Consider the following 17,147-nt stretch of genomic DNA (forward strand, 5'->3'; position numbering starts at 1 on the left):
TGTGTTCCACCTCTCTGTCTACTGTTCCTTTTGTTCTGTTACATCCTGATCTGTTATATTTTCCAGCTCGTTCACGAGCCTCGACTTTTATACAAACAACAATTTAATAATCGTACTAAAATACGCAATTTGGTGTCTGTCTGTCTGTCTGTCTGTCTGACCATGATACATTCGGTTGTTACTTGTCCATCTCAACCACACTTCACAGGAGGACTCAGGTTCACACGATGGAGGTTGTAGTGACTGCATTTGCCCCCCTTCCCAAGGGGCTTTCTGTCTTGGGTGAAATCTGTGTTAAGGTGTATATCGGTGTTTTATCGTGTCATTTTTCCAAGACCCTCCCTGCCGCTCCCATATGAAGTGCATATACTATTAAAATAAAGAGTGAACAGGCCAAATCAATACTTTGAAGAGTCCTTCCTGTTTGCTGCTCATCTTTTAGGATTAAAACATTGACTATTGTCTAAATAACCAAAACTCTAAATAACAATTTACAGGATGCTGAAGTCAAACTTGTACCACAATATTGTCATTTCAGTCGACCAGTCTCGGTGGGATAATGGTCTGGAGGTGGGCAGGTCAAGCCCCGTCCGAGTCATACCAAAGACTAAAAATGGTACGTGCCGATTCCTTTCTTGACGCTCAGCATTGAAAAACGATATATCACGGACAACCAATCATTGCGCAGGCTTGATGGGTCGAGTGGACTCCTCCTCCAATGAAGTGACATGTCAGCGAACTATTATAGTTATTATTATTCGTTGACTCTTCCCTTATGGTCCCTCACATAGAAAACTTTTAAACAATATTTAGAAACAACACCGCATTAAAAAGATGTTACATTACCAATCAGTATAACTTGGTAAGGTACATACTTGGTGCTGCTTTGCGGCTGCCATTACCATCTTCAATCCATGGTGATGGAACGATTAGGCTCTTGGAAAAAAACTGAACAAACATAGATGGTAGTTAAAAACAAAACTAGATTGTCACTCTTCGACGTTGTGACATCGACCGATATGCCTCCGCCCACATAACATCATTATACATACTTGTACCAAGTTTGATTAAAATCCATTCAGCTCTTCTCAAGTATCACATATTTACCTGTCATCACCTGTGACATTTGATGCCAAAATCAAATCAGTTCAACTTTGCATCATGATATAGACTTGTACCAAGTTTGGTCAAAATTCCATCACTAGTTTAAAAGTTAGCGCATCAACAGAATTATTACCTAACGGAACTTATAACCTTTGACGTCTTGACCTCATAATTTTACATCATTATACATACTTGTACCCGCCATGAAAACATTGCCTCAAAAAGAGAACCATGACAATTACAACGACATATGGGCAGGGTACAGCCCGAAGTACCCCATGGGGGACCCCACTCCCTCTCGTCAAAACTCAAGGTGGGGAACCCGATCGAAGCAAGGGTGGAAATCACTCCATTTATGACGAAACGTCTGATGCCCGACGTGGAGATCGGTTTCTGAGGTTTGGGACATGGAATGTAGGGACAATGACAGGGAGATCAGGAGAAGTGGTGGAAGTAATCAGAAGAAGAGTGGACATATGTTGTGTGCAGGAGACGAGATGGAAGGGAAGTGGTGTGAGAATGGTGAAGGGTAGGCAGGGACAGAAATACAAGTTTGTGTGGCAAGGGTGCCCAGAAGGCGTGCATGGTGTTGGTGTCCTGTTTTCTGAGGTGTTTGTAGACAGTGTGGTGAGTGTGACAAGAGTGAGTGAAAGGTTGATGATGGTGAAAATGATGATTGGAAAGCTCTTGGTGAACGTCATCTCTGGATATGCTCCGCAGGTTGGTCGGAGCGATGAAGAGAAGGACAAGTTCTGGTGTGCAATAGAGAAGATGATGGAAAACGTGAAAGATGAGGAAGTTGTTGTGGTAGGAGGAGACCTAAATGGACATGTGGGAAGGAGTACGGACGGTTTTGAGGGAGTTCATGGGGGTTACGGATATGGTGTGAGAAATGGAGAAGGTGAAAGGATTTTGGAGTTTGCTGATGGAGCTTATTTATTGATTTGTAATACTCAGTTCCAGAAAGAGGATAATGAGCTTGTTACATACACGTCAGGTGGGTCGACGACAACCGTTGACTACCTGCTGGTGCGTAGGCAAGAGAGGGGGCACCTCCGGGACAAAGGTGATCCCGGGGGAGGAGGCTGTTTCACAGCACCACTTGGTTGTCTGCGACATAAGCGTGAAAGGTGCGAGGAGAGCTCGGCGGGTGAAGTACTAACCGAGAATGAAGGTGTGGAGGTTGAAAGAGGTGACAGTGAGGGAGGCATTCAAAGAGAGGCTGAGTATGGTAGAGGATGATGTGGTTGAGCTTGAAAGTGGTTGGATGTCAATGAAAGATAGTCTGTTGGGAGCCGTTGGTGAGGTATGCGGATGGACAAAAGGATCACCGAGGCACTCGGAAACATGGTGGTGGGATGATGAAGTTGGAAAGAAGATTTACGAGAAGAGGAAGAAGTACAAGGAGTGGCAGAAGGCGAAGGGTATGGGGGCAGAAAAGGCAGAGCATGAAAGTTATAAGGCAGCCAAGAAGGCTGCAAAGAAAGAGGTAGCAAAGGCGCAGGAGGTATGTAGGAAAATGTTCGGAGAACGCTTGGATTCGGAAGGTCAGAGAGCGGTATTCAGGATTGCAAAGCAGATATCGAAAGAGAGGTGTGATGTGATGGGGGTGAGTTGATTGACGGATGAAGTGGGACAAATCGTTGTGGACCCAGATGGAATTAAAGGACGAATGAATGAATGATCGTTTTAAGGCCATTTTTCCCCACTAGAGCGGGGGTTAGCATTGCGGGCCCCATGACAATCATGGTTCCCTGTTTGAGGCAATGTTTTTATGGCCGGATGTCCTTCCTGACGCCAACCCTTGGTCGCCTCTTACGATGCGCCGGGATACGGTGTACCTATTCTAAACTGGGGTACACACCGGGATCATTCATCCCAGCAAGCTGGTACTCAATTTGCCGACCTCGGAAGGATGACAGGCTGAGTCAACCCCCCTGGCGTTAATTCAGCGATCGACCGGGATTCGAACCCAGGATCCTCGGATCCTAAGCCGGCACCCTAACCGCTAAGCCAACACCAGGGATATAAGCCAATAAAAGGAAGATGGAAGAGATATATGGAAATATTGTTGAATGCAGAGAATGAATGGGATGGCAACATAGAGAGTAACCCAGTTTTAGGACCGGCAGAGAAGATAACCGAGAAGGAAGTTGAGGAAGCGATAAAAGCAATGAAGAGTCGAAAAGCGGGAGGGCCGATGGGAGTCGTGGGAGATATGTTGAAGGCAGCGGGAAATTGGGGTGTGAAGAGAATGACAGAGATCTGCAATCTGGTGGTGAAAGAAGGCCGCATTCCAGTGGATTGGGAACCGAGTACCCTCGTCCCTCTATACAAGGGGAAAGGTGCCCTCTGGACTGTGGCCCGTATAGAGTGATAAAGTTATTGGAGCATGGAAAGAAGGTATTGGAAAGGGTGTTGGAGAGGAGGATAATGAAGAAAGTGAAGATTGACGAAATGCAGTTTGGATTTATGCCAGGAAGAGGAACGACAGACGTGCTTTTTATTGTGAGGCAGTTGCAGGAGAAGCACATGGAGAAGAGGAAGAAGTTGTTTCTTGGGTTTGTTGATCTGGAGAAAGCATTCAATAGGGTTCCATGCAAAGTATTGACATGGGCATTGAGGAAGTTAGGAGTGGAGGAATGGTTGACCAGAGTAGTGATGGCAATGTACAAAAGAGCGCGCACAGCTGTAAGGACGAAGGACGGGAACAGTGGTGAGTTTGAGGTGAAGGTGGGAGTGCATCAGGGGTTGGTACTAAGTCCACTACTATTTGTAGCTGTGATGGAGGTGCTGGCTCGGAATGTAAAGGAGGGTTTACCGTGGGAATTGTTGTATGCAGATGATCTGGTGTTGATTGCAGAAAGTATGGATGGACTGAAGGAGAAGATGAACAAGTGGAAGGAATGCATGGAGACCTGAAGGTGAATATCGGAAAGACGAAGGTGATGGCAAGTGGTAAAGCATGTGGTGAGGTTGAAAGAACTGGGACGTGGCCGTGTGCTGTGTGCAGGAAGGGTGTCGGAGTGAATTCCATTCAATGTACAATGTGTGCTGAGTGGGTTCATCAAAAATGTAGTGGTTTGAGAGGGTCATTAACCAGTGTGGCAGCTACATTCAAGTGTAAGGTGTGCACAGAGGGAGCTGCAGATGGAGGAAATGTTGAGTTGGATCTTGGAGATGGCGTGAAGCTGGAAGGCATTTTGTTACCTGGGAGACATGCTGAATGGAGAAGGTGGATCAGACTCGGCAACAGTTGCAAGAGTGAGATGTGCATGGAAGAGGTTTCGGGAACTGAGTGGCATGCTGAAGAGAAGGGGAGTGTCGTTGAAGCTGAAGGGAAAGGTGTATGCTGCATGTGTAAGAAGTGTTATGATTTATGGGAGCGAGACATGGGTAATGAACGTGGAGCAGCAACGAAGGCTGGAAAGGGTGGAAATGCGAATGGTTCGGTATCGTTGAGAGAGAGGAAGACAAATGATGAATTGCGAAAGATGATGGGAATAGAGCCTGTGATGGATGCTGTGAAGAGAAACAGTTTGAGATGGTTTGGTCATGTGTTGAGGAAGGATGAAAGTGACTGGTTGAGAAGAGTGATGGAAATGAATGTAGAAGGAAGTAGAGGACGGGGAAGACCGAGAAAGACTTGGCTAAAGATGGTCGAAGAAGAAATGCGGGCAAGGGGGTTAACAAGGAGAGATGCAGAAAATATGGCAAAATGGAGAAGATTGTCATGGGGACCGCAAGGCTAACCCCCACTCTTGCAGGGAAAATGGCCTTAAAATGCCGGTTGTTGTATACATACTTGTACCAAGTTTGACTTGGTTCCCCTCAGCTGTTCTTAAGTTATCATGGTAACGAAAACCTATCACGGACGCACGGACAGATGGACAACTCGAAAACATGATGCCTCCGGTGACTTCGTCAGCGGAGGCATAAACAAACAAAAAAAGAATTCATACGCAGTACCCTATATGTTCAAGATATGAAGGATGAACAAATACACTAGAACGGCACTCAGTAGAAAGCATACCTCCGCAAGGTGAACTGTTTACGTTTTGTATCCCCGAGTAGATCAGAAAATCACAATACAGAATCACATTTCATCAAAATCATCTGTCCACAACTTTTTGAGATATCCTGCTCTATATCGTTTTTGGCCCTATTTCCCAATGGTGAAGAATCACTTTAAAAATTCTCGTAGCTGGATCCGAATCCATATCTACACCAAAATCTAATCATTTCATCCTTGTTCTTCAGCTCTGTAGTTCTGCCGAATACACTAATAGTAAAATACACTACCGTTTTGCCGAATGTTTTTTTTTTTTTTTTTTTTTTTTTTTTGTATACAAGATCGAGGCTCGTGAAAGAGCGAACATTAATCACACAGAAAGACAAACCGACACATAAAACATATAACATAGGGAGCGGTAGACAAGATGGGGAGAGAGGGGGAAGGACACAAACACAACATTTGAGAGCAGGGACCGAGAGACATGGAGACATCGAGAGATCTGAGAGAGGGCGAGGGCTTTGGGGGGCGGGGGGGGGCGTGGGAAGGGGGCAGTAGGAGAGGTATAAAACATATGGACACTGCCAGGACTTCCAGGAAAGAAGTTGGAATTTCAAACAAGGTGGATCTGGGGTGAATTAGCGGGGGTAGAAAAGATCAAGGTTTTGGATGGGGGAAGATAAGAGATGGTGGTGAACAGCTGTTTTAAAGACCTGGAGGGAGGAGTGGGATTGAAGGGAGTGAGGGAGTTTGTTCCAGAGGCGGGAGAAAAGAGGAACGAAAGAGTGAAGGTGAGCGGAGAGCCGAGATTTTGGCAGTTTAACCATCAGAGGGTTGCTGGCAGATCTTGTGCGACCTGTAGGAATATTTGGGGGACAGAGCACAGAGAGAGCTGGGGGTGCAAGGCCGGAGAGGAGTCGGTAGAAGACAGAAAGACCACCTACCTGCCTGCGGTGAGTGAGTGAAAGGCCCTCAGAGATAGCTTCATCGCGGGAGATTCCAATAATTCTGAAAGCTTTGGTTTCAACAGCGTGAAGCCGAGCTTCACGTAGCTGAAGCTTCACGCAGCTTGACCCTAAATTTCTTCCGAATCCATCCACAACTTTTTGAGACATCTTGTTCACAAACAAACAAACAAACAATAAATATGTCGTGCATAGCACGATACTTGCGAAATCCATAAAATAAGTTGTTGGCCTATGATGACCTCAAAAATAATTGGTGGTTGAATTCAGTGACCTGGTATGCAGATCCTCTTAAAATTTCAAGTCAATCAGATTAAAATTGAGGATTTTAGAAATTTAGCCTATGTTGACCTTTTGGCCTGTGTTGATCTGAAAAATACTTGGTAGTTGGATTCAGTGACCAGATATGGAAATCCTATTAAAATTTCAAGTCAATCAGATGAAAATTAAGAATGTTTAGAAATTTGGCCTATGTTGACCTTTTGGCCTATGTTGACCTCAAAAATAGTTGGTAGTTGGATTCAGTGTCCCAATATGCAAATCCTCATTAAAATTTCAAGGCAATTGGATGAAAATTGAGGATTTTAGAAATTTGACAAAGTTGTTGACCTTTTCACCTTTTGTATGTATGACCATAAGTATGACCTTTTGACCCCAAAAACAATAAACTTCTTGATTATGACCAACTCTACAATTTGGTGAAGTTTGGTGAAGATCGACTGAAAATTGTGCCCTGTAGGCGACTGACATACAGACATACAGACAGATAAACAGACAAACAGACAAACAGAATAACGCACAAGACCAAACTAATATATGTGAAAAATCTTCGATTTTCGCAAGTAACAAACAGACAGACAGACAGACAGGGGAGAAAACACAACCTCCATCCACCTTTGGTGGCAGAGGTAAAAATGAGATTATACCACACATTGATGCATGACTTGTATATTCACAGGCAGTGAGCTTGATAAGAAGGGTAGAGTGCTCGCCGGTGCACCACCAGAAGTTTGCGCAAGGTCATCGGTTGGAGAGCTCAGCCTCGAGACGAGTAACATGACATTTTATGGCTTGCCTCAGGATGAACAAACACTTATTGCAAGCCTTACAGGGTGACCTCAAGTTGTCCTCAGTTGGGCTAGCCTTCCGTTTTAAAAAGCTGCTTGACCACATCTTCATCTTGATTTAAAATTTAAAGCACAACTTCATGTCAGTTGCTTTTAGTTTGAGAGCAATCAACACACTGACGGATGCATTTGAACATCTCGGACTTCTTCCAAAATGCATCTTTGAATGGGAAACTGGACAGATCAATGGCAGAAGCTTCTTGAACCACAAGAAGCTTATTACGAGTGTCTAATAAAGTTTGCTTTACTGATTCCAGAATATAGAAAGGTTTAAACCTCTATGTGAACAGTGGGAGAGATATACCCCTCATTTAAACGTCAATACACTATGACTCAGTTGTTGTTTCGAATGCAGCATGTGGCTGCTGGTTGCATCATTTTTCTGGAAGCGCGTTTGTGCTGCTGATGCAGTGCCCCAATTACCGCGAGCTGGTACTCAATTTGCTGACCTCGGAAGGATGCCAGGCTAAGTCAACCGCCCTCGCATTAATTCAACGATCGACCGGGATTCGAACTCAGGATCCGAGGATCCCACGCCAGCACCCTAACCGTTTTTTGTTTTTTTTGTACACAAGATCGAGGCTCGTGTAAGAGCTAACATCAATCACAAAAATAAAAATAACGGACACACAAAACATACAATAAAGGGAGCGGGAGACAAGATGGGGAGAGAGAGGGAAGCACACAAGTATAACAGCAGAGAACAGGGACAACGCAAGATCTGTGGGAGGGAGAGGGCTTGGGGGGAGTAGGCATGGGAAGACAGGGGCGGTGGGGGTGGGGAAGGTATAAAACACATTGACAGTGCCAGAACTTCCAGGAAAGAAAAGTCGGGATTTCCAAGTGGATCTGGGGTGAATTGATGTGGGTAGAAGAGATCAAGGTTTTGGATGGGGGAAGATAAGAGATGGTGGTGAAAAGCTGTTTTAAAGACCTGGAGGGAGGAGAGGGCTAAATCCTGACAAATCTCAAGTTCTCTCTCTGAAACAACCGTCTGGCGAACCCTCCCATCTACTTCCTTAAGATTTCCTCCCCGAGAGCTTTCTCTGTACCCATCTTGGTCACAGATCACCATCTGACATCTCCGACCGCTCATTATTTTCTCCAAGTTTCCCTCTATTTTATCCCTCTACCCTGCTGTTGGTACGTTTCCCCTTCTCTTTCTATGGTTCCTTTTGTTCTGTTACGTCCTGATCCGTTGTATGTTCTTGCTCCTCCACAAGCTATGACATTGTATACACTTTTTATTATTACTATTTTGTATGCAGCCTATGGCTGCTGGTTGCATCACTTTTGATAGCACAGCTGTGCCAATGATGCAGTGCCCCCGTTTCCAGTGAGCTGGTATTGTACTCAACTTTCCGACCTTAAAAGGATGAAGGGCTGAGTCAACCAACCTGGTGTTATTTAACGGCATGACAGGGGCTCAAATTCAAGACCCTGAGATCTTAAGCCAGCCACCTTAACCGTTAAGCCAACACCAGGCCATACTAAATGTGAAAGATTAAGACAACAGACAGTTTCTCAAACCACTTTCTCCCATCAATGGTATCATTGGAATGTCCCATAATGAAGCTGATTCTAAGGGCCTTTCATTCTCTCACCGCAGGCAGGTTGGTGGTCTTTCTGTCTTCTATCGACTCCTTTCTGGCCTAGCTCCCCCTGCTCTGTCTGTGCTCTAACCCCCAAATATTCCTGCAGGATTCACAAGATCTGCCAGCAACCCTCTTCTGGTGAAACTGCCAAAATCAAGACTCTCCGCTCACCTGCACTCTTTCTTTCCTCTTTTCTCCAACCTCTAGAACAAACTCCCTCACTCTCTTCAATCCCACTGCACCCTCCAGGTCTTTAAAACAGCTGTTCACCTCTCAAATCTTCCCCCATCCAAAACCTTGATCTTTTCTACCTCCGTTAATCCACCCCAAATCTACCTCCTTCAAATTCCGTTTTCTTTCCTGAAAGTCCTTGTCGTGTCTATCTTGTTTATCCTGTGTACCCCACCCAGCCCCAGCCCTCTCCCTTCCACAGATCTCCCGATGTTCCTGTTCTCTACTGTTGTGCTTGCATGCGTCCCTCTCCCCCCACCCTCGTCTCCCGCTCCCTTTTATTATATGTTCTTTGTGTTAGCTCTTACACGAGCCTCGACTTAGTATACAAAATGAATAAATAAGTAAATAAACCACACGAACTGTTGTTGATTTTTGGATACTCGTTTGTCCTTTTGTAGAAACCAATACACTTCTTAGATCACAGAGTATGCAGGTCCTCTTTATACATCTTTAACGTTTCAACTAACATGAGCTGTTTGATAAAGTTTGAGAAGCAAGCATTCAGAAAACAAGTACAGTGTAGTGCGGTGCTATGCGCACGACTTGTCTTGCCAATGAAGGAAGCAACAACGAACGTAATGAAAAGAGTCTTTATTCTAAGGATCACACTATAGCACTGCCGTGCTCGGGGATGTGTGCCCCGTGTATATCCCGAGGCAACGCCTACCCCTCGGGCGTGGCCGACACCCTCCTGGTGCGCGGAATGATGTCATCGCGCCAGCGAGCCATCGTGTCCGCCACACGCGCCCCCCCCAGAATTCCCGCGCACCTGAAGGGTCAGTTTGCGGGGCAAACGGATGACCCGGCCGAAGCGCCCTCTGGCGGCTGGCGGCGTCTGGGATGCAGGGATGCCACCGGCTGCCCCTGGGATGGGTGCGGGGCCAGGGGGCGGCGTGCCGGCGGGGTTGGGTGGTGCCGGGGGTCCGCCCGCCGGGGGGCGGCCCCGACGCGGGGGCTGAGCCACTGGCGGGGGGTGGTCCACGTCGAGGTGGGCCGGTTTGAGGCGGTCCACTGAAACGCGGTCAGGGGTACCGCCGATGTCCAGGGTGAAGTGCTTCGCCCCGGTCTCCAGCACGTGGAAGGGCCCGTCGTACGGGGGCCGCAGCGGTGTCCGGTGGGCGTCGTGTCGGACGAAAACGTACTCCGCCGTGCGAAGCTCCGGGGCGACGTGCGTTGGCGGGTGCCCGTGGTGCGCCGTCGGCACTGGGGCGAACCTCTGGGCGGTCTCCTGCAGCGCGGAGCGCTGCTGCGCAGCGGACCATGGTGCCGTGGAGTCGGGGAGGAACTCGCCCGGCACCCGCAGCGGTTGTCCGAAGACCAACTCCGCCGCGGATGCGCGCAGGTCGTCCTTGGGCGCCGTCCGGAGGCCCAGCAGGACCCAGGGGAGTCTGTCGACCCAGCCGCCGTCGCGGAGGGTGGCCCGGAGCCAATGGGAGGGTGGCCCGGAGTGGAGGGTGCGCGACGTCCGCCGCCGTCGTCGCCGCCAAAGGCACGGCCTCCGGCCACCGGGTGGTGCGGTCCACCATGGTGAGGACGTGGGTGAAACCCCGCGAGGGGGGCAGAGGTCCCACCAAGTCCACGTGAACGTGGTCGAACCGACGTTCGGGCACCGTAAACGGGGCCAACGGGGCCTGGGTGTGGCGGTGCACCTTCGCGCGCTGGCACACGAGGCACGTCCTGGTCGAATCGCGGACGACCTTCCGGAGGCCATGCCAGACGAACTTGTCGGCGACCAGCCTCTGGGAGGCCTTTGTGCCCGGGTGGGACAGGCCGTGGATGGCGTCAAAAACCCGGCGCTGCCAGCCCGCGGTGGAACCGCTCGCACAGGCCGTTGGCCTGGGGGTGATAGGCCGTGGTACGGTGCAGCTGGACACTGAGCCCCCGCGCGACCGCCCCCCAGAGCTCTGAGGTGAACTGGGGGCCGCGGTCGGACGGAATGTCCGAGGGGGCGCCAAACCGGGCAACCCAGGTGGCGATGAACGCCTGCGCGACGTCCGCCGCCGTCAAAGGCACGGCCTCCGGCCACCGGGTGGTGCGGTCCACCATGGTGAGGACGTGGGTGAAACCCCGCGAGGGGGGCAGAGGTCCCACCAAGTCCACGTGAACGTGGTCGAACTGACGTTCGGGCACCGTAAACGGGGCCAACGGGGCCAACGGGGCCTGGGTGTGGCGGTCACCTTCGCGCGCTGGCACACGAGGCACGTCCTGGTCGAATCGCGGACGACCTTCCGGAGGCCATGCCAGACGAACTTGTCGGCGACCAGCCTCTGGGAGGCCTTTGTGCCCGGGTGGGACAGGCCGTGGATGGCGTCAAAAACCCGGCGCTGCCAGCCCGCGGGCACGATGGGGCGAGGCCGCCCGAGGGAGACGTCGCACAGGAGGGCCGTGCCCGCGCCGTCGAACGGCACCCTGGTGAAGCAGAGGCCCGTGACGGCGGTCCGCAAGGCCTGGACGTCGGGGTCGGTGGTCTGGTCCGCCGCCATCCGTGCATAGTCGATGCCGAGGTGGACCGCGTGGGCGACGGACCGGGAAAGGCAATCCGCCACCGGGTTGTCCTTCCCTGCGACGTGCCGGATGTCCGTCGTGTATTCGGACACGGCCGAGAAGTGACGCTGCTGCTGGGCCGACCACGGCTCGGCGACCTTGGCCATCGCGAAGACCAGGGGCTTGTGGTCGACGAAGGCCGTCAACGAACGGCCCTCGAGCAGATGGCGAAAGTGCCTGACCGCCAGGTGAAGCCCGAGCAACTCACGGTCGAAGGTACTGTACCGGCGTTCGTGCGGGCGAAGCTGCCGGCTGAAAAACGCCAGCGGTTGCCAAGCTCCACGCACCCATTGCTCGTGCACCGCCCCCACCGCGTAGTCCGACGCGTCAGTGGTGACGGCGATCGGTGCATCGAGCGCCGGGTGCGCGAGCATGGTGGCGTTAACCAGGGCGAGCTTCGCGCCCGCGAACGCCGCGTCCATCTGCTCGGTCCAAACGACGTCACCTTTGCCCGGCTTCCCCCGGAGGGCCTCGTGCAGGGGGCGCAGGAGCTGGGCGATGCGGGGCAGGAAACGGTGGTAAAAGTTTACCATGCCCAAGAACTCCTGGAGCCCCTTGATCGTGCGGGGGCGCAGAAACCCCTTGACCGCCTCCACCTTGGCTGGTATGGAGATGGCCCCGTGCCTGGTGACGCGGTGCCCCAAAAAGTCGATCTCGGCGACGCCGAACCGGCACTTGGCGGGGTTCACGATCAGGCCATGCTGGCCCAGGCGTTCGAAGAGCGTGCGGAGATGGCGGAGGTGCTCTTCACGGGACGCGCTTGCGACGAGGATGTCGTCCAGGTAGACATAGACGAAATCCAGGTCGCGCAAGACGCTGTCCATCAGACGGTGGAACGCCTGAGCCGCATTCTTCAAACCGAAGGGCATCCGAAGGAATTCAAAGAGGCCGAACGGCGTAATGACGGCCGTCTTCGGGATGTCCTCCGGCCTGACGGGGACCTGGTGGTAGCCGCGTATGAGGTCCACCTTGGAGAAGCAGGACATGTTCGCCAACCGGGCGGAAAAGTCCTGGATGTGGGGGACCGGGTAACGGTCACGGGTGGTGGCATCATTGAGGCGGCGGTAGTCCCCGCACGGTCGCCATCCCCCGCCAGGCTTCGGCACGATGTGTAGCGGCGACGCCCAAGCACTCTTGGAGCGCCGCACGATGCCCAGCCACTCCAGCGTAGCGAACTCTGCTCTCGCCACCGCGAGCTTTGTTGGTTCGAGGCGGCGGGCCCGGGCGTAGACCGGTGGCCCGACGGTGGGGATGTGATGTTCCACACCGTGCTTTACGGCCACCGCCGAGAAGGTGGGCCGCGTGAGGGCGGGGTAACTGGCGAGGAGGCGGGTGAACTCATCCGCTGCCGGGAGGGTACAAACCAACCTCGCCGGGACCGAACCGCTCAGCAAGCCGCTTGGCAAGCCGCTCGGTGAGCCGCTTAGTGAGCCGCTCAACGAGCTGCTCAGCGCGCAAGGAAGCGAGCTGAACGTTTCAGCCTGGACGAGGCGTCTGTTCTGTACGTCTACCAACAACCCGTTTGCACAGAGGAAGTCCGCACCGAGCAATGCCATGGGCACGCTGGCAGATACGAACGTCCACGTGAAGCGTTGCCCTCTGAACCGCAGGGAGAGGCAGCGCTTCCCGAACGTGCGTATGGGTGTTCCGTTGGCTGCAAGCAACGCGGGGCCCCGGCCGCGGCGTGCTTGTCGGACGTAGAGGCAGGGATAACGCTCACCTGTGCACCCGTGTCGCATAGGAAGCGGCGCCCGGACAAGGTGTCTGTTATAAAAAGAAGGCTGACGGAATGGCAGACGCTCAGGGCCGCTACCGAGCGCCGGCTTGGCAGTTTCCCGACTTGCCGAACGAGCACGGTGGGCGACAATTCCTCGCCTTGTGGCCAAACCTGGCGTGGAAATGGCACCAGGTTTGCGGCGAAGGCTGAGGCCGCGGTTTTCGTGGTGGTGGTGGGCGGGGCGTGGCGGCGGCCACGCGGTGTGCATCAGCCTCGAGATCCACGAGGTGTGGTGCATCAGCATCAGGGTCAGCCCTGGGATCCGCGACGGCCGCACCGAAGCTCGCCCGCGTGTCACATGCCGCGAAAAACTTGTCGGCCTCAACGGCCAGCGCTCGGGGTTCCTTTATCTTTGAACCGGCCAACGCGAGGCGTACCTGTGCCGGCAGCTGGCGTAAAAAGAGCGCCCGGAATAAAAAATCCGGTGCTTTGTCCCCCAGTAGCGACAGCATATGGTCCATTCGGACCGATGGTCGCGTGTCGCCGAGGTCGGGAAGGTCCAGGAGACGGTCGGCCCGTTCGTCCTCTGTGAGGCCAAACGTGGCGATGAGGCGACGCTTGAGTGCCTCGTATCTGTGGTCGGCCGGTGGGTTCCGCTGGACGGACACGACGCGGGCGGCTGTGCCGGGCCCGAGGGCGGCGATGACGTGGAAGTAGCGCGTCTCGTCCGCCGTTATGCCACGAAGCTGAAACTGGGCTTCTGCCTGCATAAACCATATCTCCGCCTGAGCTTCCCAGAACTCGGGGAGTTTCACCACGACCGCGTTGCTGATCATGGCGCGTTCTGTAGTTCAGCGTCGGCGGAACTAGTCGAGGTCACCAATGTAGTGCGGTGCTATGCGCACGACTTGTCTTGCCAATGAAGGAAGCAACAACGAACGTAATCAAAAGAGTCTTTATTCTAAGGATCACTATAGCACTGCCGTGCTCAGGGATGTGTGCCCCGTGTATATCCCGAGGCCACGCCTACCCCTCGGGCGTGGCCGACACCCTCCTGGTGCGCGGAATGATGTCATCGCGCCAGCGAGCCATCGTGTCCGCCACAACAGTATAAAACAAGACCAAAAGTCTCACAGCGGCGTAGCCGGGCTTGTAAAATATTATAAACCACAAACACATATTATTAGCTTTTCAAACCATCACTAATGCCGTTTATAACATTAAACAAAGAAATTTGGAGGAATCTTGACATCCATGAGGTAAGTTTTACTTACAGAACTGAGCGAAGATCGACTGTAATCTATGTACCCCCCAAGGGTTGGAGGTGTGCTAGCTAGCGCTTGCCAAGCCAGCCGTTCCTTAACGATTTTGAATGGAGTGTTTGCCCGAATGCTTAAACCACTTGGCGATCTCTCCACAAGAAACTTTGTACATGAACACACACCCAATGTTCTTGAGTAATCTATATACCCGTCGACTGTAATCTATATACCCCAAAGATGAATGGCCCTTCCTGCCTGCCACTCCCGTAGTGAGCGGGTTAATTTGAAAATTCAAATGTCGGTCGGTGCAGTCAGCCGTCGTAATGACATCATAGACGTAATGACGTAACGGGCAACAAAAATGATATATTATAACTTCCAGTAAGTTTGCAGTCACTACGAAGGGATTAGTGTTACGATTAGATCTAAATATCACTCAGATCCCTCACAATCGACCACCACCTCCTCCTACAATACTAAATATCACTCAGATCCCTCACAATCGACCACCACCTCCTCCGACAATACTATATATCGCTCAGATCCCTTGGAATCGACCACCACCTCCTCCTACAATACTATATATCACTCAGATCCCTTGGAATCGACCACCACCCCCTCCTGCAATACTATACATCACTCAGATCCCTCGGAATCGACCACCACCTCCTCCTACAAGACTATATATATCACTCAGATCCCTCACAATCGACCACCACCTCCTCCTACAATACTATATATATCACTCAGATCCCTCACAATCGACCACCACCTCCTCCTACAATACTAAATATCACTCAGATCCCTCACAATCGACCACCACCTCCTCCTACAATACTTTCCCCTCTTTTCCCCTTTCCCCTTTCGATTTTGAATACGAATCGAATACGAGCTTGAGTCGAGAGGGCGAATGTACGGGTTGGGAAAGTACGGGTCTCCCTTCCCCCGCCCGGCAACGCCGGTACTGGAGGGCGTGGGTCACAGGATCGGTGAGTCTCCGAAATCCGCTTCATGCTCTTGTGAAGATGCAGGACGATGTCGCGATTGTTGTGCTGCTCTCCGACCATGAGAACTGCAACGTCATTGTTGACTGGCCCTCCCCTTCCCCCTCCCCCGTCCGTCCTCCCCCTCCCTTCCCCCTCCATCCTCCACCTCCCTCCCCTCTCCACCCTACCCCCTCCCCTTTTCCCCTCCCCCCTCCCCTTTCCCCCTCCCCCCTCCTTTCCCCCTCCCTCCTCACCCACCCCCTCTCCCTCCCCTCCCCCTCCACCCCCCTCTCCCTCCCCTCTCTCCCTCCCCTCCCACCCCTCTCACCCTCCCCTCTCTCCCTCCCCTCCCACCCCCCTCTCCCCTCCTCCCCCCCTCCCACCCCTCCCCCTCCCATCCCTCACCCACCCCCCTCTCACCCTCCCCCTCCCGCCCTCCCCCTCTTCTCCCCTCCCTCCCCCTCTTCTCCCCTCCCCCCCCCTCTTCTCCCCTCCCCTCCGTTCCCCTCCCTTCCCCTCCCCCGCCCGGCAATGCCGGGTACTTCTGCTAGTTTACTATAATATTAACGTTCGTGTCATTCGTGTGTTTGTCAAATTTCAACTCGCTATTTTATCGTCCATTGCGTTATTGTTTGTTTATAGTTAGTTTTGGTTTGAATTTCCTGTAACTCGTAATTAATTAATCGTGTTCTGCTCCGCGTGTGTGGCCTTGTACCCCCATCGGTGTTTGTTTACTTAAGACGCCTACATCGTGTTTTGCTTGGCTCTTAGTTTTTTCCCTTCTACCCCGAACATAATACTCTTTGTCTAACGTTTTAAATACATTTATTTAAAATACCCCCACCCCCCCCCCCAAAAAAAATTTATTTTTATTTTTATTTTCCTTTCTCCACGTGTGTGCTTTGTCTCATCCTGTACTTTCTGTTCAGGTGCTGTTCGCCCCGCCCCCATTATCTCCTTGCCAACCACCTTTTGCCCCATCCACGTGACTCGTGGTGGTCCCTCTCGGCTCTCCCCCCTTTGGTACTTTGTGCATATAAGATTGTTTACGGTTCTGTTTTAATATTATTTAAATATGTATAAACTTTCCTCTTCAGTGTTTTATTCAATGGTATATTACAACACGCTGTTTTTCTTCCTATTTAAAAGGCTTTTCTCAATTTCCTCTCCATCTCATTTCACGTCAAAAAAAAGAAATTCAATCTCTTATACGTCTCCCTCACTGCATGGTCTAAATTCACATTCATTCCACCCCTCCTCCATCGTTCTGAATCGGATTGCTAACTTGAAAATCACAACAAACCCAATTTGTTATCAATGTTCGTCTTTCATTAATCATCCACTTTCGAAACTCCCCTCTAGCCCCTCCCCTCCAAATCCCCCCTTGCCCCTCCACTCCGAAACTCCCCCCTTGCCCCTCCACCCCTAAACTCCCCCCCTTGCCCCTCCACTCCCGAACTCCCCCCTTGTCCCTCCCCTCCAAATCCCCCCCTTGCCCCTACACTCCTAAACTCCACCCTTGCCCCTCCACTCCTAAACTCCCCCATTGTCCCTCCCCTCCTAAACTCCCCCCTCACTCTTCCCCTTCAAAACTCTCCCCC

At 51.8% G+C, this 17,147-nt stretch overlaps 1 protein-coding gene across 1 annotated transcript in view; it reads right to left on the minus strand.

Moving 5' to 3' along the window:
• The window catches only part of BORA (BORA aurora kinase A activator), a 54,362-nt gene that overhangs the window by 5,592 nt on the left and 31,623 nt on the right, over positions 1-17,147 (minus strand). Inside the window, exon 5 of the mRNA XM_068122137.2 lies at positions 876-948. Coding sequence (XP_067978238.1) covers positions 876-948 — 73 coding nt within the window. The remainder of the gene's footprint in view (positions 1-875; positions 949-17,147) is intronic.

Source organism: Myxine glutinosa, chromosome 7 (assembly GCF_964187855.1).
Source record: "Myxine glutinosa chromosome 7, kmMyxGlut1.1, whole genome shotgun sequence".
Classification (NCBI taxonomy): Eukaryota; Metazoa; Chordata; class Myxini; order Myxiniformes; family Myxinidae; genus Myxine; species Myxine glutinosa.